The sequence below is a fragment of the Anolis carolinensis genome, chromosome 3 (assembly GCF_035594765.1).
Source record: "Anolis carolinensis isolate JA03-04 chromosome 3, rAnoCar3.1.pri, whole genome shotgun sequence".
Lineage (NCBI taxonomy): Eukaryota > Metazoa > Chordata > Lepidosauria > Squamata > Dactyloidae > Anolis > Anolis carolinensis.
Window position 1 is genome coordinate 176,868,396 of NC_085843.1, and position 22,278 is coordinate 176,890,673.

The 22,278-nt window shown below is 41.7% G+C and overlaps 2 protein-coding genes across 6 annotated transcripts in view; both read right to left on the minus strand.

Moving 5' to 3' along the window:
• Window positions 1–22,278, minus strand: part of LOC134297668 (uncharacterized) — a 345,438-nt gene that overhangs the window by 176,859 nt on the left and 146,301 nt on the right. The window lies entirely within an intron of this gene.
• Window positions 1,516–22,193, minus strand: LOC100560195 (DPY30 domain-containing protein 2). Of its 5 annotated transcripts, none has more exons than XM_062975834.1 (5): window positions 22,009–22,193; window positions 13,556–13,648; window positions 11,986–12,151; window positions 11,758–11,880; window positions 1,516–3,907 (listed from the first exon to the last, which is right to left on the minus strand). In XM_062975834.1, the coding sequence occupies exons 3-5, from the start codon at window positions 12,136–12,138 to the stop codon at window positions 3,575–3,577; spliced, it is 609 nt and encodes a 202-aa protein (XP_062831904.1). In that variant the 5' UTR covers window positions 12,139–12,151; window positions 13,556–13,648; window positions 22,009–22,193; the 3' UTR covers window positions 1,516–3,574. The 5 variants fall into 5 exon arrangements, with proteins under 5 accessions (XP_062831904.1, XP_062831901.1, XP_008114005.2 ...); XM_062975831.1 differs by lacking the exons at window positions 13,556–13,648; window positions 22,009–22,193 and adding an exon at window positions 15,284–15,495 and having other exon boundaries at window positions 1,516–1,674; window positions 3,539–3,907; XM_008115798.2 differs by lacking the exon at window positions 22,009–22,193 and adding an exon at window positions 15,284–15,429.

A 22,278-nucleotide genomic window follows, 5' to 3' on the forward strand; every position in this document is an offset into this window, starting at 1 on the left:
TCAATATGCAGTAATGCTATGTAGTAATTACTGTATTTACGAATTTAGCACCAAAATATCACGATATATTGAAAACATTGACTACAAAAATGCGTTGGATAATCCAGAACGTTGGATAAGTGAGACTCTACATGCAATTACCAAGCATAGTTGGCTCATTTTTACAATGTACATAAGCTATTTGCTGTCAACCATTTTTACAGGTTTTTGTTAACACAAATGTTTTAACTTACAGTTTTCATTTAGCTGGAATGAGAAGCAAAGGGCAAGAATATTTTGCTCCTGGCTTATTAAGCAGCGGCGACACCATCTGGTTGACAGTAGAAATGCACACAAAAACCCAATCGACAAGAGTTTTGTGTAACTTACAATATTCCAAAGTTAATGAAATCTGGGTTGTTGTATGTCTTTCGGGCTGTGTGGCCATGTTCCAGAAGTATTCTCTCCTGACGTTTCGCCCACATCTATGGCAGGCATCCTCTGAGGATGCCTGCCATAGATGTGGGCGAAACGTCAGGAGAGAATACTTCTGGAACATGGCCACACAGCCCGAAAGACATACAACAACCCTGTGATCCCGGCCATGAAAGCCTTCGACAACACATTAATGAAATCTGCTTGTTTGGTGGTTTGAGTGCTGGAGTATGACAGTGGGGGACTACAATTTGAATCCTTTCTCAGCCATAAATGCCAACTAGGTGAATTTGGGGAAATCATATTATCTCAACCTCAGAGGAAGAAAAAGGCTCTGAACAAATTCTGGTTACCTTAGGGTCAAAATAAGCCAAAGATGACTTGAAGGTATTCAACAACAACTTGTGGAGCTCTCTGGATGCATTTTGGAAGAAGCCTTCAAATAATCTCCAGAAGATTAAAATGCTTTTGTTTATTATGAAATACTTATTTGACTTGGTTGTTCACACATACATATTTGCTGAAACATGTTGTGTTCCGTCCCTCAGAGGTTTGGTTTGCATTTTTTATAGTTGTAGGAATAGCATCTGTTTGCATTTGCTCCAGGGTTGCTGCAGATTCTGCAGCATCTGATAGTTTAGCCTGTTTGCAAGTCTTTGCTGCTTGCAGCCGCAAATGTATCATTTTGTTCTGGAGACCGCCCCTTTTCCTGGGGATAGAAGGCTCCATTTTGAGAAGCCTATTCTGCCTTCTAGACTGAAGGAGAAACAACATAATGTGCTTGTGTGGCCAAGCCAGGCCAACTCTGAAAAGGCCATCGTAAGTACAAACAATTGAGCTGCCTTTAAAACCAGTGCCAAGCATAGATAGGAGAAAGACCTGTTCTTATAGCTTTGGCACTGGGAGCGAACATCTTTTGATTTCTTTGCCACTGGAGGAAGCCCTACCAACTTCGCCTCAAAAACTAGCTTTGAGCTTAGATAGTTATAGATCTTTTGATAGCAGCTCAGAGCTAGGGTGAAGAGGATCTCAGGACCTCTTTGCCTTTGGTGGAAGTTAACCCAGCAACTTAAAGGGGAAAAGCAAGCAAGGAACATCTGCAAGGTTTTATAAGTGGACTGTTTTTATTTGCAACTTTAATTACATGTACCAAGTCTTCCAAGGACTTTGTGAAAATAAAATTTTGTTTGATTGTTCTACTTGAAGTGCCTTTGGTTACTGGGATTTCCAGAGCTTCTAAGTAAGGCCCCCGCAGTTCACCTGGGCAAAGGAAGAAGCACATCCTAAAGCTCTAAAAGGTGCCTGTGTGTGACGGCATATGTTGCACATCTCTTTTTTGTGATGTGAGAATATTATCTCTTTGATTTCCATGTTATTTTCCCCTCTGGGCAAAGTCCAAAATGTTGGTTATTACCTTTAATATCCTACATGGTTACATACAGGATCACCTTTTCCCATATAATCTGTCCCTTAAGACTCAGGTTCTCTGGGGAAATACTTATTTCAACCAGCCAGAACTCGACTGGCAACCATCATCCAGAGGATCTTTTCATAGGCAACCCCGAGGCAGTGGAACAACCTCTCAGAAGAGCTCTGACAGCTAACAAGCTATTGAAATTTAAGATACAACTGAAAACTTCTATCTTCTGGCAGGCCTATCCAATCAGTTTGAATCTATGAATTTCAATTTACATTTTATTGGTACAAATACAGTATCTACGTGTTTCCCCGAAAATAAGACAGTGTCTTATATTAATTTTTGCTCCAAAAGATGCACTAGGTCTTATTTTCAGGGGATGTCTTATTTTTCCATGAAGAAGAATTCACATTTATTATTGAACAAAAAATGAACATTATTATATACTGAACAGTAATTGTCATCACAAACCAGCATAACCAGACAAACTGTGAATCCTATAATTTCTTGTTACTACCAATATTTCCATGTACAACACTCTATGGTATGTATGTTTACCAATTCTGCATGCTGTAATGTTCTGTTTGGCGGGCATGCTTCCAAACAAAAACTTTGCTAGGTCTTACTTTCAGGGGAGGCCTTATATTTAGCAATTCAGCAAAACCTCTACTAGGTCTTATTTTCTGGGGATGTCTTATTTTAGGGGAAACAGGGTATATATTTAATATATGTATTATAATGGTTGTATATTTTATCTGTTAATTTTAACTGTGTTATAACTCACCTCAGGCTTTGAGGAGAGGCAGGTCAGTATTACTATAATTAATAATACATAATCATCAACATCATTAACCACCACCACCTATGGAGGTTCTCAAGCTGGATGACCATCTGCTGGAGGTGCTTTGATTCTGTGTTCCTGCATGGCAGGTTGGAGTGGATAGCCTTGGGGTCTCTTCCAATTCTATGATTCTAACAAGGGTTGTTTTTTTTTGGGGGGGGGGGGGGGTTGTAGTAAATCATTGACTATTTTATGAAGTGGCCCCAAGCACCTACTGATGTCCATAAACCTGGGTTAAATTGTTGGAGAACCCTACAGCACTTCTAACAGTTCTTGTTCCCTTTCCTGGAATGAACATGAGAAGGGCAAGCAAGAATTTTGTTAGGAATTTTAAAGAAAATAAACCCTTTCTATACAGGCTTTTTTATTAGATTGTTGAATGGGGGAAAACCTGCACAAGTTTCCACATCTCTTGAGTGAATGTATACTTTCTCCTCTTCCACAAAATCCCCTCTTGTTCTCTTATTGTTTTCAATGTGTGTGTGTATGTATGTGTGTAGGGTGGAAGTCTATTACCCTGTAGTGCACACATTTTCTTTCTGTACCTGAATCTGTGCCCCCCCCCCCCACTTGAATATGTTGGCCTGCGTATCATAGAAAACCCATTCTGCGAATCACTACATTCTCATTTCTTACCTTAGTAATGGAAGTATTATTACTTTTCTACCCAAGTTCATGATGGTTGATGAAGTAGTTGGGGAAACTGTACTTCCCAGAGGTAAAATATTACCATGAATCATGTTCAAAGCACTGCAAATCAAACCAATGAAACAAATCCCTACTCTAACTGACGCGTCTTCATTTAACATTACACTCTTGCACACAATGTGTTGGGTCAAAGCCCTCTTTAACTCATTGGGACTTACCTCCAAGAAAATTTGAGAAACACTGTACAGTCAATCTCAGTTTAGGTCTGAACTAGACCTGTATTCCTCATCTGAACTGTGATTTTCTGAAGGTATATCATCTTCATTTTCCATGATTTTATAATATTCCAACTGATTTTTTTCTCTGTCATCCATGTCCATGGTAACATGATCAAAATCCTCATCAACAGTTATCTCAGGCAAGGCTTCCTGAAGAGTTACATTAGTTGCAACTTCCCCAGGTATCTCATTCAACACATTCTTTAACATATTTAGGTCATTTTGATTCTGTTTCTCTTTTAATGTATCCTTTGATGCTCCGGTTTCATATTCTTTAGGAATGTTGACGTCTTTCTCTTTACATTTCTTCTGTCAATGAAAATGCATTTCATGTACATAAGTGTCAGCTCACCACAGCCGCTCCTGAATGAACACACAAGACTCTCTGTGATATCACCAGAAACTTTTACTGTAGGAAACATGAACATCAGAAAAGCCAAGAATGGGAGGCTCCGGCCAACCCTCCTTTATATACCCTCCCCCTCATTTGAACAGTCTCTTCCCGCTCAGTAAAACCCCGCGCAAATTCCCCGCCAAGTCCATCAGCCGTTTCTCCTCCGAGTCCTGGGACGCAGGTGTCTTATCAATGTCAGTGACCCTGAAACTCAGAGCCACATCCAGGCTCTAGTAGCAGGGTTCTGACATGGCGTCCTCCTCCCCTTCGTCCTGGAAGGAAAAGATTAAACACAACTATTGTTCTCCGCTGTCCAGAGTTCCTTTATACTTTTTTAACAGGCTGCAATGGAATACCGGGTGTACCTTTCCTAGGTCCTTTGGTAGCCTCAGCTCATAGGTCACTTCGTTTATTCTTTTTGCTACCCTGAATGGCCCTATATAGCGTGGAGCCAATTTCTTGGATGGGAACCCCAATTTCAGGTTTTTTGTGCTCAGCCAAACCAGATCTCCTTCGCCCAATTTGTCCCCCTCTCGGCGCCTACGATCCGCAAAGAGCTTGTACTTCTTTTGTGTTTCCCGCAATGCCTCTACCACGGTTCGCCACCCTTGCTTGATTTTGGCCGGCCATTCCTCGTCGGTCTGGCCCTCCCCTTCCTTCCACTCGGGTAGCCTGGGGAAAGGTGCCACCTCCTGTCCGTATACTATTTCGAATGGGGCACGACCTGTGGCCGAATGTACGGCCCCGTTAAAAGCCATCTCAGCAAACGGAAGAAGGTCCGCCCAATCATCCTGTCTATAATTGGTGTACATCCTTAAGAATTGGCACAGTGTCTGTTGGGTACGTTCGACCCCCCCGTTGGTCGCGGGATGAAAGGCCGAGCTCAGGTTCCTTTCTGCTCCTAACAGCTGTAAGAATTTTCCCCAAAATTTTGCAGTAAATTGGACTCCCCGGTCACTAATTATCTTGTCGGGACACCCATGTAGGCGATATACGTGCTTCACATACAAATCAGCAAGTTTTTCAGCTGAAGGAAGTTTTGGCAGAGCCACAAAGTGTGCCTGTTTTGAGAATAAGTCCAATATTGTCCAAATGTATCTGTGGCCTCTGCTGGGGGGTAGTTCGCCTACAAAATCCATGGCTACGCATTCCCATGGCCTCGTGGGCTCTACCACCTTCTGCAATAGCCCCTGGGGCTTCCCCGGTGGTGTTTTTCCCTCTGCGCATAATTCGCACTGCGTGACGTACCCCTTGGCGTCTTTCCTCATTCCGGGCCACCAGCATTGTTTGGCCAACAGTTTAATAGTCCTGGTGGGGCCTAGATGACCCGCACCCTTGTTATCATGGTACTTCCTTAACATTTCTCGTCTTAAACATTCAGGAATATACAATTTCTTATTTACAAACACCAAATCCCCACACAATTCTCCCTTTTCTTTGTTTGTTTGTAACCATTTGTCCATTCCATACGCTCGCTTCAACTCTTCCTCCCATATTTCTCCTCCCCCCGTGGAAATGGCAGTACGTTTGTTTTCTTTGGCCGCTTGTGCTCGAGTTAGTACTGCCAGGCCCCATTGCTTATCAAGAAAAATACTCCCTTCAGATTCCTGAATTCCTCCCCCGTGCTGAGGCATCCGAGAGAGAGCGTCAGCGAGTATATTATGTTTCCCCTGGAAGAATCTGAGTCTGAAATCAAAACGGCTGAAATATTGGGCCCATCTAATTTGCTTCGCTGATAGTTTACGAGGGGATCTTAGATACTGTAAATTTCTATGGTCAGTCCACACCTCAAACGGTGTTCCACTTCCTTCCAGGAAGTGTCTCCAGCACTCTAGTGCTTTTAGAATCGCTAAGGCTTCTCTCTCCCAAATCGGCCAGTTTTTTTCTGTATCACTAAACTTTTTTGACAGATAGCCACATGGCTTCAGGTTCCCCCCCTCGTCTTTCTGTAGCAGAACTGCCCCATATGCCCGGTCTGACGCATCGCAATGTAATACAAAGGCTTTAGACATATCAGGGTGCTGTAGGACAGGCTCCTCCGTAAAACGCTTTTTAAGGGCTTCGAAAGCTTCCTGGCATTCTATTGTCCAGGTCAGTTTGGCCCCTGGGGCCTTCACTTTGGCTGTTTCTCCCCTACCTTTAGTCTTTAACAAATCCGTTAATGGCAAAGTGAGGCGCGCAAAGTCCTTGATAAATGTTCTATAGAAGTTTGCGAACCCTAGGAAGGATTGCAGCTGCTTCCGTGTTTTGGGGGCTTCCCACCCCCTCACGTCTTCTACCTTCGCAGGGTCCATCGCCACTCCCTGGGAGGAAATCCTATACCCCAGAAAGTCTATCTGGTCTTTATTGAACTCGCACTTGGCAAGCTTCGCATACAGTTTTGCTTCTCTCAACTTTTGCAGGACTTCCCTGACTAGTTCTACGTGTTGCTCCTTAGTCCGAGATACTAACAATATGTCATCTAAAAAAACAAAGACTCCCTTGTACAACAATGGATGCAACACTTCGTTGATTAATTGCATGAACGCGGCGCCTCCGCCGCACAAACCGAAAGGGAGCACACGATAATTGAATAATCCGAATGCACAGGAGAAGGCCGTCTTCCACCTGTCCTCTGGTTTAATCTGCAATTTATGGTATGCTTCAATTAAGTCCAATTTAGTGAATATCTGTCCCTCCGATAACTGGGCGATCAAGTCCTTCACTAAAGGTAGGGGGTATTTATTTCCAGAACTGATTGCATTCAGGCCCCTGTAGTCAATGCAGAGCCTCAGCGTTTGGTCCTTTTTGCGCCTGAACAACACAGGCGCCCCTAGAGGGGAATTTGAAGGCTCTATGAAACCCCTCGCTAGGTTTTTATCAATGTATTTTCTCAGTTCCTCCTTTTCCCTAGCCGACATTGGGTATATTTTTGCCTTAGGAAGCTCTGCTCCTGGGACTAGCTCTATCTTCACTTCAACTCTCCGCTTCGGTGGGAAACTGTCTGCTTCCTTCTCATCAAATACGTCCACAAAATCCCGATACTCTGGGGGTAATTTATCTGCCAGTTCTGCTATCCTGATAGAGTCTTCCTCCCCCCTTTTCCCCGGCTCTCTCTCCACTTCCTGGCTCCCTTCTTCCAACTTCATCCTGAAGATCATGCTCTTATCCTCCCAGTTGATTTGCGGGTTGGCCTGCCCCAGCCATGGCATGCCTAGTATAACATTATAGCTGGCTATTTGTGATATCACAAATGACACCTTTCCTTCCCAACTCCCTATCTTACACTTTACATCTTCGGCACTGTACTTAGCTAATGATCCCGATGCTGTGGATCCGTCCAACTGCGAAAAAGCTATTGGGGATTCTAGGTTCGTTCTTTCGCATCCCAATCCCTCGGCTAATTCAGGGGAGATGATGTTCCTGGAACATCCACAATCCACAAATGCTTTGCAGGTTGCTTGTTTGCTGCCACTTTCCAGCTGAATGGGGACCACTATCATGGCTTTGTCCTGACTTACCAACCCCCCCGAGTGGTGCCTCATCGGTGGTTCTTCCTCGGCGCGTTTCCCTGCCACGGCTCTTGGTTTGGGCGGGCCTCCGCCTTCCCCTTTTCTCTGCCAGCACTCGGCAGCCCTGTGGCCCAAACGGCCGCACACGAAGCAGCCCCTCCTGCTGGTGCTCACGTTCCCTGGCGGCTCCGTTCTCCTCCCGGCTGGGGTTGATCCCTCCTTCCGGCTCCCCTCTTTCATCTGCGGCCGCTGCTGTAGCCCTCCTCGGTGCCTCCTCGCCTGGGCCAGCGATGTCTCGACGCGCCCCGCCAGCTGAATCCATCCGCGCAGTGTGTCAGGCTCATCACGATGCACCGCCCAGGAGAGGATCTCCCGCCTGAGACCCTCTTTGAAGAGTTCTATCTTTGTCACTGCAGACCATTCCGGCACCTTTTCAGCGACGCATTGGAACTCCTCCGCATACTCAGATACCGACCTCTGCCCCTGGGAGACGGTCTTCAACTCCTCCCTCGCCCGGATCTGCTCCAGTGGATCTCGGAAACGGGTCTCCAGGGCCCCCATAAAGCGTCGGAGTGATCCCAGACATGGGTCGCGCCGCGCGTGTAGTTGAACGTACCAGCTGGCCGCTCCCCTCTCCAACACTGCACCAATGGCCCGTACCCGGCTGGATTCCGTTCTGAAAGTGTGGGCATTGTCCTCCATATAGCCCCTCACCGTGGTCAGGAAAAAATCCAGTTCAGAGGACTCTCCCCCAAACTCGATCCTTAGTTCCTCTCGTCTCGGTAGGGGTCCCTGTGGTGGCAATCCCCAATCCTCCGCCCGTCGCAAGCCCCCTTGCGGGCCAGTGGGCCCCGCTGCTGCTTCCCTTTGTCCTGTGCCACGCCCGGCATTCGCCAGGGGCACCAGGGTCTCAGTTGGGAGCGTAGCCGGGATTCTCGGAGGCTTTTCCCCTTCGTCGTCACTCTCCTCCACCCGCGTCAGGCTCGTTTGGATCTTGGGCCGGGCACCGGGCTCCTTTCGCATTTCCCTTCCCTTCGGTGCTGGGAGGTCTGCAAAGCCCTGGCTGCTTCCCATGCTCACGTCCCACATTGAGCTAGCCCGGAGTTCCCTTCCTCGCTCCGGCTCCGCCAAAACCGCCAGGCGCTCCATCGCCCTCGACATCACTGCCAGGGTGGTCTCCATCGCCGACATCCTCTCCTCCAGAAACACCATCTTTTGCGGGCCTGGGGAAGGTGAACCTTCCTCTCCTCCGGTGCTGTCTCCCCGCACCACTCCACGCCTCTGGGTTACCCCATTTGGCTGGGCATAAGCGGTGGAGGACGCCAGGGCCGCCAGCTGGTGGAACTCAGCGTCCGTCTCGGGAGTGGCCCTTTCCGACCTTCCTCCTCCGGCGCCCAAGAGCTCTTCATCCTCCACTTGCATGTTACACCTCACCGCTACAGCGGGATGGTGTCCGTATTCTTGGCTTAGTGTCAGCTCACCACAGCCGCTCCTGAATGAACACACAAGACTCTCTGTGATATCACCAGAAACTTTTACTGTAGGAAACATGAACATCAGAAAAGCCAAGAATGGGAGGCTCCGGCCAACCCTCCTTTATATACCCTCCCCCTCATTTGAACAGTCTCTTCCCGCTCAGTAAAACCCCGCGCAAATTCCCCGCCAAGTCCATCAGCCGTTTCTCCTCCGAGTCCTGGGACGCAGGTGTCTTATCAATGTCAGTGACCCTGAAACTCAGAGCCACATCCAGGCTCTAGTAGCAGGGTTCTGACACATAAGCATGAGAACATAGAACTATGAAAGCTTCCTTTCTGAAATACATTTTTAAAAGAGATGTACACATAGTTAAACATAGCCACAGTATGAGTGAAACTACATACAGTGTTGAATTATTGCAGTTTGATAGCACTTTAACCGTCATGGCTCAATGCTATGGAAACAAGGGAGTTGTATACTGGTGAGGCACCAGCACTCTGGCAGAAAAGGAAAAAGACACTGTAAAACAACAATTTCTATTAACCCATAGCATTGAGCCATGGCAACTAAAGTGGTGTCAAGCAGTATTAATTCTATAGTGTAGATTAACCAGGTAATTCAAAAGCTCAAAGGGGCTTGAGTTAAAAGTTATTTAGTTCTTATTTCTGCTTAGGACAAACCAATCGATACTTTAAAAATGTACATTTCTCTTCAAGAGAAACACTATTCCGTAAATGTTTACATTTCTGTGAACAAGAAAACAAAATTCTTATCTAGTAAATATCTGGTCTTCTCATGGAATGGAAATAATCTGCCTGCGCCTAATATTTACTCAATTCTTAACATTTTTGTCTAATATTAACTCTCTATTACTTTTAGAAGCTGGTTTGCTTTTATACTCATGATTCCCGTAATTCTGGCTTAGCAGTTAAATTATAGTATTATAGAATTATGATCTGATCAGTGTCTAGTGCAGATGTTTCCTTTCTGACCCAGCATTTAGCTATCCTGGAGATTAAATGGGAATGTAAATGATAAACCTTGATTTATATGAAGTGATTTTTCAGCCCATTCTTTTCAATCCTAGTGGTTGAACAAAACTCTTTAAAGAACATTATCCTATCCACAAAATAACAGAATCTTACCAGATAAAGTTACTTCACTTATGATTTTATGATAAAATAAGCTTCCTTACACATAGAAGGTTAATATGTTGTGTGAAAGGATTCGACCTGAATCTAGGTATCACTCAAATGTGCAGCTATTCCTCTATGCATGGTATAGAGTGGAATAGCAATATGGAGAGCTACAATATTTTACACCAAAAGCTTTAAAATTTGATTATGCAGTATGAATAACAACTTTATCATAGCTGCAGGACAGGAAAATATATACAGGAAAATAGGAGGGAGTAAACAAGGATCACGTGAAGAAGGAATTTTAAGCAGCAGTCAGAAACAGCTATTCTTGCATAATCAAAGTCCTGTTTATGAAAGACGTTTTGTAGGGTCTCCCCAGCCACTAATAGGAGCAGTATAATTCAAGATTCCAGGTTGCCTGAAATCAAAGACTTGTAGAACTGTTTAAAATTTGCAAATATTATATTTTTGTTTTCTTTCCCATGTTCTGAGATCTCTCTGATATCCCATAAAGTATCTGAAGCCTACAGAACAGTTCTGTTATTCTTTAATGCCTTTTTCAACTTTATGTACTTTTTACTGTTATGCATTGTCAATCCCCTGGAAATGTAGAAAATATTCCTTTCCACTGTCCATTATGTCTAAAAGAAACACAAAAACTGTCGTTCTATCATCCAAGTTCACTATTAAAAGGGACAATAATGTTGAAACTCACATCTATGTTCTTAGGTTTTCTACACTGCCATATAATCCAGATTATCAAATCAGATAATCCACATTGCTTTCTTTGAACTGGATAATATGTGGTCCCTTCTACACAGCAGTATAAAATCCACATTGAACTGGATTATATGACAGTGTGTATTCAGATAACCCAGTTCAAAGTAGATATTCTGGATTATCTGCCTTGATATTCTGGGTTATATGGCTGTGTGGAAGGGCCCTGGGTCTACACTGCCATATAATGCAGCTCAAAGCAGACAATAAATATTTTATATGTGTATTATATTTTATACATATAGAGATGAAGGCTTCATACACCCTTTATGAATATTGTTCATTATTCCTTTCCATTTTCAACAGATTTACTGATAGGATGCAACACTGCTGTTGCTATGCCTTTGGGCCTTTCCACACAGCCACATAACCCAGAATATCAAGGCAGAATAACCCACAATATCTGCTTTGAACTGGAATATCTAAGTCCACACTACCATATATCCAAGTTCAAAGCATATAATGGGGGATTTTATTCGACTGTGTGGAAGGGACCTTTGAATAATGTATAACTTATGGTACTCCTATCATGAGGTTTTCTTGGCAAACCTATCATGGGATTTTCTTGGGCAATGTTTGTTCAGAGGGGCTTTAAGGCTTTCCTCTGAAGTTGCTTCATCAATTAATTTTTCTGTACTGTTTTTCTAACTGTTCTATCTTTATAAAACAAACACTGTAATTTAATTAACACAATGACTTACTAAAATGGTATCTTAACTTTTTTGTTCAAAACTCGGTGACCACAAATAATAGTGGAAATACTGAATTTAAAAAAAAAAATTGGCACTTGATCCACCTTGGAGGTCAACTCAGCTGTTTCAGTGGTCAAATAAATATTGGTTTGAAAAGAAAGGGTTCAACTTAAACATAAAAGATTCAGACCATCTGCTGTTCTTCATATTTCTGGGCAACTAGAATTTCTTCTGCTTTCAGTTTTCTTCTCCTCTCCAATTCTTTAATGGCATCCTCATATTCACGTTCCAGCTGAGCTCTCTCTACCTTCATCTAGAAAAACCCAACACACAGGAGGAGATGAATATAAACTCTGTCACATTGAGACTGCCTTTTTCAGTACTGGCTTTTCTAAAAAAAGGGAAAGGGCTGTGTTACCTTTTCTTCGTAATTTCTTCTTTCATTGTAGTTGTAAAGCCAATGTGCCAGGAAAATGATTGGATCCTCCGGCTGACGGTCTGCCACCTCAGCAAGTCCAGCCGCCAAGCATTTTCCCATACATTTCTTGAGGTATTCGACATCCGTTTCCATTCTGTACAAAATGCTGCATTGATATTAAGCATAGATTTATCTCTTACTACATATTTTCTTATTATAATCATAAACTAATATCTTTTAAAGTTTCTTCCTGAGCAAGAATCTGTGCTCAAATGAGAATTCTTTATGTGTTGTCTTTGCACACCTCTATTCAATGCTTTCAGAGATAAAGCTGCAATGAACATTGATTGCATTTTCAAAGCACACTTTTCTTATCTAATATTAACAATAATATTGAAGGGCCAAAGCAGTTGGAGAACATTAATTACTGATGTGCTTCTTTTTCTCTTAGTTGAGTCCCACATATAGGGAAGCAAATGTGGGAATTTAATGGGAGAATATGAGCAGGAGGAGTGGCAGAAAGACTGTGGTTTGACCATACTTTAATAATAATAATAATAATAATAATAATAATAATAATAATAATAATAATAACAATAATTTATTTTTCTATCCCGCCACCATCTCCGTAAAGGGACTCGGAGAGGCTAACATGGGGCCAAGCCCAAAACAGAGACAAAACATAACTAGTTAAAACAAGTATCAATTACTAAAAATAGTGTCAACAAAACAATAAAATAAAATAAATAAATAATTCAATTACAATTAAAACACAGAATACAGTATTACTATATAAAAATGAGGTAATAAAAACAAGTATCACCACTGATGGATAAAATGGGGGGGTCATATAGTACGTGGCAATACCTCTACCAGAAAAATATATGCAAGATTTTGAGATCTCCAGATTGCTTTGTCAGACCAGCCCTTTTATATATATATATATATATATATATATATATATATATATATATATATATATACACACACACACATACATACACACACACACACACACATACATACACACACACACACACACATACATACATACATACACACACGCAGATGTGGCAGGGATGACTTCATTGTGATCACTTGACATCATAGTATCTTCATTACATCCCACAATGACTTGACAAAGGAGGGATTGACAGACATTTAAATGAAACTAAATGAAGTGATGTGATGGTTCTAGGTTTCATCCTCTGAATGCGGATAAGCAAACAGATGTGATTACATAAACATCACAACATCACAATTGTGATTCCTTTATTGGTGGAAAAACTATGTTGTCTTTTGAAAATATGCACATATGCCTCTGGGCTAAATTCCTCTGGACTAAATTCTACTTCACAATCAACTTATGTTGTTTTGGTCAATGCAGTTGCCTTTGCGTTTCTTTGTTACCTCAAACTGTAATTCTTGTAAGTATTCTTCTGGAAGAAAACACTGGGATTAACCCCATAAAACAAATGAAGGAACTGAGGCTATGCTTATGATAGGTTCCCAGCTGACAGATTTGATATAATGTCGGACCTTGAGACACACAATCCACAAATAATCTTACCTTTTATACAAGCAGTTTTTGTTGTAGGATTATGGAACTGATATGGAAGAGAGGATGAAACAGAATAAGTTCCCAAGGAGGAACTAATAGGGTCTAAAAACAAACACAAAAACAGAACAGAAGTTGAGACAAAATCTGGACAACCAACACATGAATTTTAAATGTGTGGCCTTTGTTTAATCTGTTTTGTGTATTTTAATATGTATTTTTAGAGGTACATTTTGGCATGTAGCTTTTATAGAGGTATATTTTAATATGTGTTCTTGTGGTGTTTTTGCAATGTTTATATGCTTTAATTGTTCTGTAACCCTCCTCAAACCATAAGAAGAGGTGGGTAAGAAATACAATTATTATTATTATTATTATTATTATTATTATTACTATTACTATTATTAACAATCATGATAAATAACTCTTTCAGAAAGTCTACTAGCACTCAAGGGTTCATTCAGAAGAAATATATGCCCTTTTAACTGTATAAAATTATACTTGTATTACACTATGTAATACAATTTTTGTTCCGGGGTTATAAATGTCATTTCATAATACTGGTGGTATATTATACATGTTGTGGTATAATAATATAGCACAACATAATTACTAATATTGTGCTATGCTCATAGTATAATATATTGTATATACATATAATAATACTAATAATATTGTAATGTGATAAAATACAATACTAATAATAATACAATATAATCATATCTAACAATAATACTGTAATATAGTAATACTAATTCAAAGTGCAGGTTATTACCTACAAAGCCCTAAACAGTTTGAGTCCTGCCTATCTTAGTGACCACACACACACCCATCCCTATGAACTGGCGCAGGCTCTAAGATCTGCCGGGGAGGCCATCCTCTCAGTCCTGCCACTGTCTCAAGCGCTGTTGGTGGGGACGAGGGAGAGGGCCTTCTCGGTGGTGGCCCCCCGGCTTTGGAACACCCTCTCCAGGGAGATCAAGCAAGCCCCCACACTGTCCTCTTTCCGTAGGGAGCTGAAGACCTGGCTGTTCAAACAAGTTTTTGGGAATGCCTAGTCCCTAACTGATCTACAAATTTGTTATGCAGCCTTGCACATTATCCCATTCCCTCGTCCTATGGTTACAGCTCTGCACTTATTCCCATTCCCTTGTCCTATTATTTACAGCCTGGCCATGTTTATATTAGCAACTGCCCTTGATGGATGAGTGCTGTTTTATTCTGAGTTTTATATTGTTTACATGCTTATATGTTTTTCAATTATATTGTAAATTGTGTTTTATTTCATGTTTTATGTTTTTATTTCATGTTCCGCTTTTTAGGCATCTTGTAAGTATAACAAAGTATAACAACTACCTCCAAAGTAAGGACCACACAATTAAACAGGAAACGACACTTTCAAACCAGAAACAATTTTTTTCCAAATTTAGTTACATAGCGTTATTGTTCCTCTGTAGACAGTGGTTCCCAACCTTTTGGTTCCCCACAAAGGTTTTTGACTTCAGCTCCCAGCATTCCTGATCACTAGTCAAGCTAGGTGGGGCTTCTGGGAGTTGAAGTCCCAAAAATCAGAAGGATCAAACGTTTTCCGTTGCTTAGTGACTGCAAAATCCTACTCCTTCCAACTCCCAGAAGCCCCTGCTTCCTCGGCCAATGATCGGGGATTCTGGGAGATGAAGTCCAAAACTCCTGGAGGACCCGAGTTGGGGAAACAATGACCCAAACCCCGCGCTCTGTTACCTCTGCTCTAGCTGAGCGTATTGACTGGGATTAAGAGGCAGATCGATTCCTCCCCAGTCAGCGATCTGTGGCGTCCCAGGGAAAGAGCTGCAAAGGGACGGAAAGCTACAGACCAGTGTAAGCCAATCAAGGGACGGCATTTGTGGCGTCCCCTGCTAAGCGGGTGTTATGGCTACGCGTTGCTGTTGCCTGGCAACCGAACGCATAGCCATAGCACCCGCTAGCAGGTGACGTCACAAAGGCCGCGAATGGGCGAGGACGCCTGCCACCATCTGATTGGTTTACGCTGCAACGCCCTACAGTTAGGTCTCCACGGGTGTAGAACTTCAACTCCCAGAAGCCTCAGCTGCTTTGGGTAGTGTTCAGGGATTCTGGGAGCTGAAGTCCATAAACCTGGAAGACCAGAGTTTTAGATACACTCCTGTGCAGTACACAGGACTCAGCCTCTTGGAAAGTAGCTGCAAACATGACATGGAAACCAGGAGTCAACTCAGGCGCTTACCACACAGCGGAATAAAATCCCACATTATCTGCTTTGAACTGGAATATATGGCAGTGTGGACTCAGATATCCCAGTTCAAAGCAGATATTGTGGAATTTTCTGCCTTGGTATTCTGGGCTATATGGGTGTGTGGAAGAGCCCTCAGAGGAAGGAAACGAAAACTGGAAGGAACGTCAACAGTTTGAAACATGCTGTTGACAACTTATTGCTAACAAGAAATAACACGTAATTCAAATGATTAAGGAAGAAAAAGAAAAAGCAGAGATAAAACTAAATATTAAGAAAACAAAAATCAAGACCATAGATTATTTCCATAATTTTAGAATGGGTGCTGAATACACTGAAATGCACTACAGTACTTTGGAAACTTTTTTTAAATTCAAAGAAATCACAGTAACAATCTAAACAAACAGATCAAAACAAACACAAAACTCCACATAATAGTAAAACATATGGCAACAATCAAAATCTTAAACACATTAAAATGATTTCCAAAGTTTACCTACTAAAAGTATATACAGTAATTCTATATATTGTTATTATTGTTGGAAATAACAACCTTCACCAAACCTTCTCTAGCAATCGGTTTGTCTATGATCTTGTTGCTTACTGTTTCCTGTATGTATTTTCTTTTCTTTTTTATATAAAATAATCTTTATTTTAAATTTTAGTAAATACATGTATATAAAAAAGGAAGGAGGAGGGGATTGGGGGGCAGGTAAGAGGGTAGAAGAGGGGCGTAGGGTTAGGGAGAGTAAGATCTCGGATATTTCTTCCCTTTTGCTTACATTCCTATTTTTCTTAATTTTAAGTATTTTTCTACTTGAGTCCAGTCAGTTTCTTTCCTTGGTTTTCCCTGCTGTTTGGCGATTAAGATTAATATCTTGCGTATGTTATTCTAGCTGCTGTTACGAGATATGTTAGGATCTTTTCCTCATTTGTGTCAGGGGTATTTTAGATATGCCTAATAGATATGTTTCTGGTAATTTTTGAAATTTGGTCTCTAAAATTTTCTGAGTGCTTTCATGTATCGTGTTCCAGAATTCCCTTGCTTTTTTGCACAACTACCACATATGGTGGTAAGTCCCTTCTTCTTCTCCACACTTCTAACATTTAGTATTCACCGATTTATTTATTGTACCTAATTTTTGGGGGGTAGTATGCCATCTATGTAGCATTTTCATCCAATTTTCTTTTAATTCGTATGCATATGTGAATTTAATTTTTCTATTCCAGCAGACTTCCCACTCTTCCATTAAAATTGGTCTAACGATGTTTTTAGCCCATTTGACCATACTATTTTTGACTAATTCCGTCTCTGCATTCCACTCCAAAAGAATGTTTTTATATTTTGGTTATTAATTTCCCTCCAGAAGAAAATATTCTATCCCATAAATTGTCTTTTCCCATGAATCAGTGTCTTCTGTCTTTGTCAAAGTAATCTTTAAGTTGCCTGTATTGTAGCCAGGTCGTGTTACTATAAAGATCTTTTAATTCCTGTTGTGGTATGATTTCGTAGTCTTGATCTCTTTTCCTAATTATTTCACCATATTTTGGCCAGGCTGCCCACCCCAACAGTCTTCTTTGCATTGCCTCTAATAGGGAAAGCCATCTCGGGGTTTTGTTCCTGCATGTATTTTCTGATGTGCAGCTTCCTTTATGGTTTCTGAGGTTATAAAAGGGGCTGCAGAACACATGTGCTCTCTCTCCATTTGATTATGTGACCTGTTGATAGCTGTTTTGTTACAATATGACATAATTACTGTGGTATAATAATACAGAACAATATAATCTCTAAAACCAGGACACTAAATAAAGAGCAACACTCTGAAATCAGGGAAATTGGGAATTACACAAAGGAAACAATCAGGGCCAGCTAACACCTCCCAAGAAAGGATTCTTCCAGAAAGGAAGCTGAGAAGGGAGTGAAGCAGTGTGTATTACCAAAGTCATTATTATTATTATTATTATTATTATTATTATTATTATTATTATTATTATTATTGTGTTGCTGTGAACCGTGAACATGAATATAATCTGGCTTCAAGTATTCAAAAACACTAAAATCAGAATATATAAAAATTACTGCGGTTTAATAAAACAGAACAATATAATCTCTAAAATCAGAACACTAAATAAAGAACAACACTCTGAAAACAGGGGAATTCCAGACAGGAAACAATCAGGGCCAGCTAACACCTCCCAACAAAGTATTCCCATCATCAAAGTCTGGCAAATCCTCTGTTTTCTCAGGGTCACAGATTTTTTGGGGGAACTGTGTGCGCTCAAGCACTGCATATGGGTACTTTTTCATCTACACAGACAGTAGAAGCACATAAAATATCGCAAAGAACACCACTCTAAAAACAAGGGAATTCCAGACAGGAAACAATCAGGGCCATCTAACACCTCCCAACAAAAAATTCACTCAGGGAGGAAGCAGCCAGCCTTTAAAGCTGCAAGGCCATTGCATGCTAATCATTTTGCCTAATTGCAGCATTCATTCTTGCCTCCAACAGACAAAAAACAAAATAACAATCAGAAATATTGTTTATTCACAAGCTTTAGGAAATAATATCCCCTGATGGCGCAGCGTATTAAAGCTATGAGCTGTTGAACTTGTGGACCGAAAGGTCGCAAGTTTGAATTGGGGGAGCGGAGTGAGCCCCCACTGTTAGCCCCAGCTTCTGCCAACCCTAAAGTTCAAAAACATGCAAATGTGAGTAGATCAATAGGTAATGGCAGGAAGGTAATGGCGCTCCATGCAGTCATGCCACATGACCTTGGAATCGTCTACGGACAACGCCAGCTCTTCGGCTTAGAAATTGAGATGAGCACTGCAACGATGTCAGACAGGGAGGAATCTTTTTAAAATCCCACCTCTGATACCAATTGCGGAGATGTGGATGAGTTTCTATTAATTAATTATATTTATATTATTATTATATATTTTATATCTGCTGCCACCAGTTATTAAAGATGTTTTATTAAAAAGCTGCCACCAGAGGTAAAGATGTTTATAATGCGGCCACCAGATGTTAAGGGGATTATCAACTTTTGCCACCACTATTGGAAGATATAGCCACTAGCTACTTAGAGAGGAGACTTTTTAAATTTGATTTTTCTTCTTTCTCCTTGTTTGCTTTAGATGGTAATATAGATGACAGAAGCTTAGATGGTAGAAAGAACAATAACATGTTTATTCAGGCACAAGCTTAATGGTTACAGTAACTTCTCTTTAGAGGCACTTATATTAACTGTTGCAAAGCTATATTGAGGTGTTTCAAATTCCTTAAAATATCACTTCCTTCTCTACTGCTTTAAACTGCAGTCACCCTGTTCCTTATCTGTTCCTTATCTGGAAACAGACTACCTTAAAATAAGTCACCAAACTTATTTTAAATTGACTCAAAAAGCACTTGAGTCTCCCTGATTCTCCAACTGAGAATCAGACTTTACTGTACCTAAGCAGGGCATAGACTAACTGCTTTTTTCAAATTCTGCACTTCTTCAACAAAATGGCAGTTGGCTCTGCCCCCTTCTCCATGGCAACCAACTCATGAGTGCAGAGTAACTGAAATATTGACCCTTTTAAAACACAGTTAAACATAGCATCTATAAACTAAAAAAACCCCACTTCATTACAAGCACCAACCCCCAGAGTCAGATACGACTGGACTTAATGTCAGGGGAAAACCTTTACCCTTTACCTTAACTACCACCAATTCCTCAATACTTTATTTCCCATGCCACCATACTTCACCACAGCAAAGCTTGGCCGGGCACAGCTAGTTACCTATAAAGCCCTAAACCAGTGGTTCCCAACCTTTGGTCTTCCAGATGTTTTGGACTTCAGCTCACACAATTCCTTACAGCTGGTAAGATGGCTGCGATTTCTAGGAATTGAAATCCAAAACACCTGGAGGACCAAAGGTTGGGAACAACTGCCCTAAACGGTTCAGGCTGAGACTAAGTTAAGAACCCACATCCCTGTCCCGGCTACTGCAATCATTGGAGGGGGCCCTCCTCTTGGTCCCACCACCATCTCAAGTGCAGTTGTGGGCGTATGAGAGAGGGCTTTCTCTGGGGTTGTTCCTTCTCTCTGAAACTCCTTCCCCTTTGAACTTAGAACACCCTCTTCCCTCCCCTCTTTCAAGAAACAATTAAAAATGCTCTATAGCTTATGGAGAGGTTGATGAGTAATGGTATCCCTCTCCGACCCGACCAAAGTCCTTGTTAAGAGTTTGTACATTTTGCACATTTTGAGAATCGCTTTTATTTATTTATTTATTTATTTATTATTCAAACTTATATGCCGCCACTCCCCTAGGGCTCGGGGCGGCTTACAAGAACAGGATAAAATCTAACAATTTGAAAACATCTTAAAAACATCTTTAAAACATCTTAAAAACACCAATAACAGAAATCAAAAGCCTGCTGAAACAGGTGTGTCTTACATGTCCTGCGAAAGGCTGACAAGTCCCGTAAGGCACGAACTTCAGGTGGCAGAGTGTTCCAGAGAGATGGCACCACTGCTGAAAAGGTTCTGTGTCTAGTTGTTGTTAGATGCAAGGTCTTAAAACTGAGATGACCACAGCCTGGATCACCGTAGCTAAGTCATCCCTAGACAGATAGGGGGCTAGCCGTCTAGCCTGCCGAAGATGAAAAAAGGGGGTTTTGCTAACGGCGGAGACCTGGGCCTCCATCGTCAGTAAAGGGTCCAAGAGGACTCCCAGGCTCTTTACCAGTGAAGACGAGTGTAACGCTTCGCTATCCAGGGTTGGCAACTGGATATCTCCGCTGCCCGGTCAACCCAGCCATAGGATCTTTGCTGGATTCACCCTCAACCTGCTGGAACGTAACCATCCAACAATGGCCTTGAGACACTGATGAAAATTGTCGGGTACAGAGTCCGGTCGGCTTTCTATCTTTAACACAAGCTGAGTGTCGTCAGCGTATTGATAACACTCAAGCCCAAAATCCCGGACCAGCTGAGCAAGTGGTTGCATATAGATGTTAAACAACAGAGGGGAGAGAATGGCCCCCTGAGGAACCCCACAAAGTAGAGGGGACCTTTCAGAGACCAGGCCTCCCCTCTCTACTCGCTGTCCACGGTTGTGAATAAAGGAGGCTAGCCAATTTAAAGCTGTCCCCCTGACTCCAGCAACGGCAAGGCGGTGGGTCAGAAGATTGTGATTGTGTCAAATGCTGCTGTGAGATCCAGTAACACAAGCAGCACCAACCCGCCTTGGTCAATGTTAGCATCGAAGATGATCCGTGATGGAAACCAATACAGTCTCTGTCCCATGCCCCACACGGAAGCCGGACTGGGAAGGATCCAGTCTGGCTGTGTCGTCTAGGAACTGCTGCAGTTGCACCGCTACTGCCCTCTCAATCACCTTGCCCAGAAATGAAAGATTCGAAATTGGGTGGTAGCTGGATCTAAATCTTTTTTTCAGCAGAGGAGAGGCCACCGCCTCTTTTAAGCCCTCTGGAAATACTCCTTGCTCAAGGGAGCTGTTTATTATCTTCAACAGAGGGTCACGTAATCCCTCCAAGCAGGATTTCACCAACCAAGAGGGACACGGATTGAGGGAGCAAGTGGTCGGTCTAGCTGCAGCAATGAGCCTATCGACAGTCTCTGCATCCAGGCAGTCATGCCGGCCACATGACCTTGGAGGTGTCTACGGAGAACGCCGGCTCTTCGGCTTAGAAATGGAGATGAGCACCAACCCTCAGAGTCGGTCACGACTGGACTTAACGTCAGGGGAAAACCTTTACCTTTTTATCTGTACTGCTATCATCCCAAATTCATCTGTCATGCTCTTGTTCTAAGTTTAGAAATCTTCTCAAAAATCCCAAGTTAAAAAAATAATTTTAATTTTAATTCGTTTTTTAAAAAATTGGTAAATACAATTGGGTCATCTTTTAATATTCTTTTGCTTTCTTATATTTCCCCCACAAATGAAAAAAATGAAACAGCTCTTTTAAAAAAAGACATTTCCAACAATACTTAATAAGTATTACTTATTTAATAGTTTAACTGGAGAAAGATATCAATAATACATCCATTTCAAGAAGTTTTCTTTCAAATTGTGATTCACACTTTCTCCTGTTTTTATCAAACTAATATTGTTCCACATTTGTATTCACTATTGAATCATACCCTGTTTTATTTGTTCCTCTACCAAATTAAAATTTAAAAATTAGTTGCAAATCCTACCTTTTTTGCCAGCAAATGTCACATAGGCATCGTCTCATAATCTTTTCTCAAGTTCTGATTTGATCACTTCAAAATGCTATTCTTTTTAATCTGCTTTGAATCTTCTCAATCTACCCAATAAGAAACATTTTCATCCAGTGTTTGTGAAGATTTATCTCGCCAATTAGCATTAAAAGCCAAACAAAGTAAAGGTAGGAAGGCAGTCTTGTCTAAGAAGAGGGAGTGGTAGCATCTTCAGGGAAATGCCTGCATAGACATAAAACAGTGGTC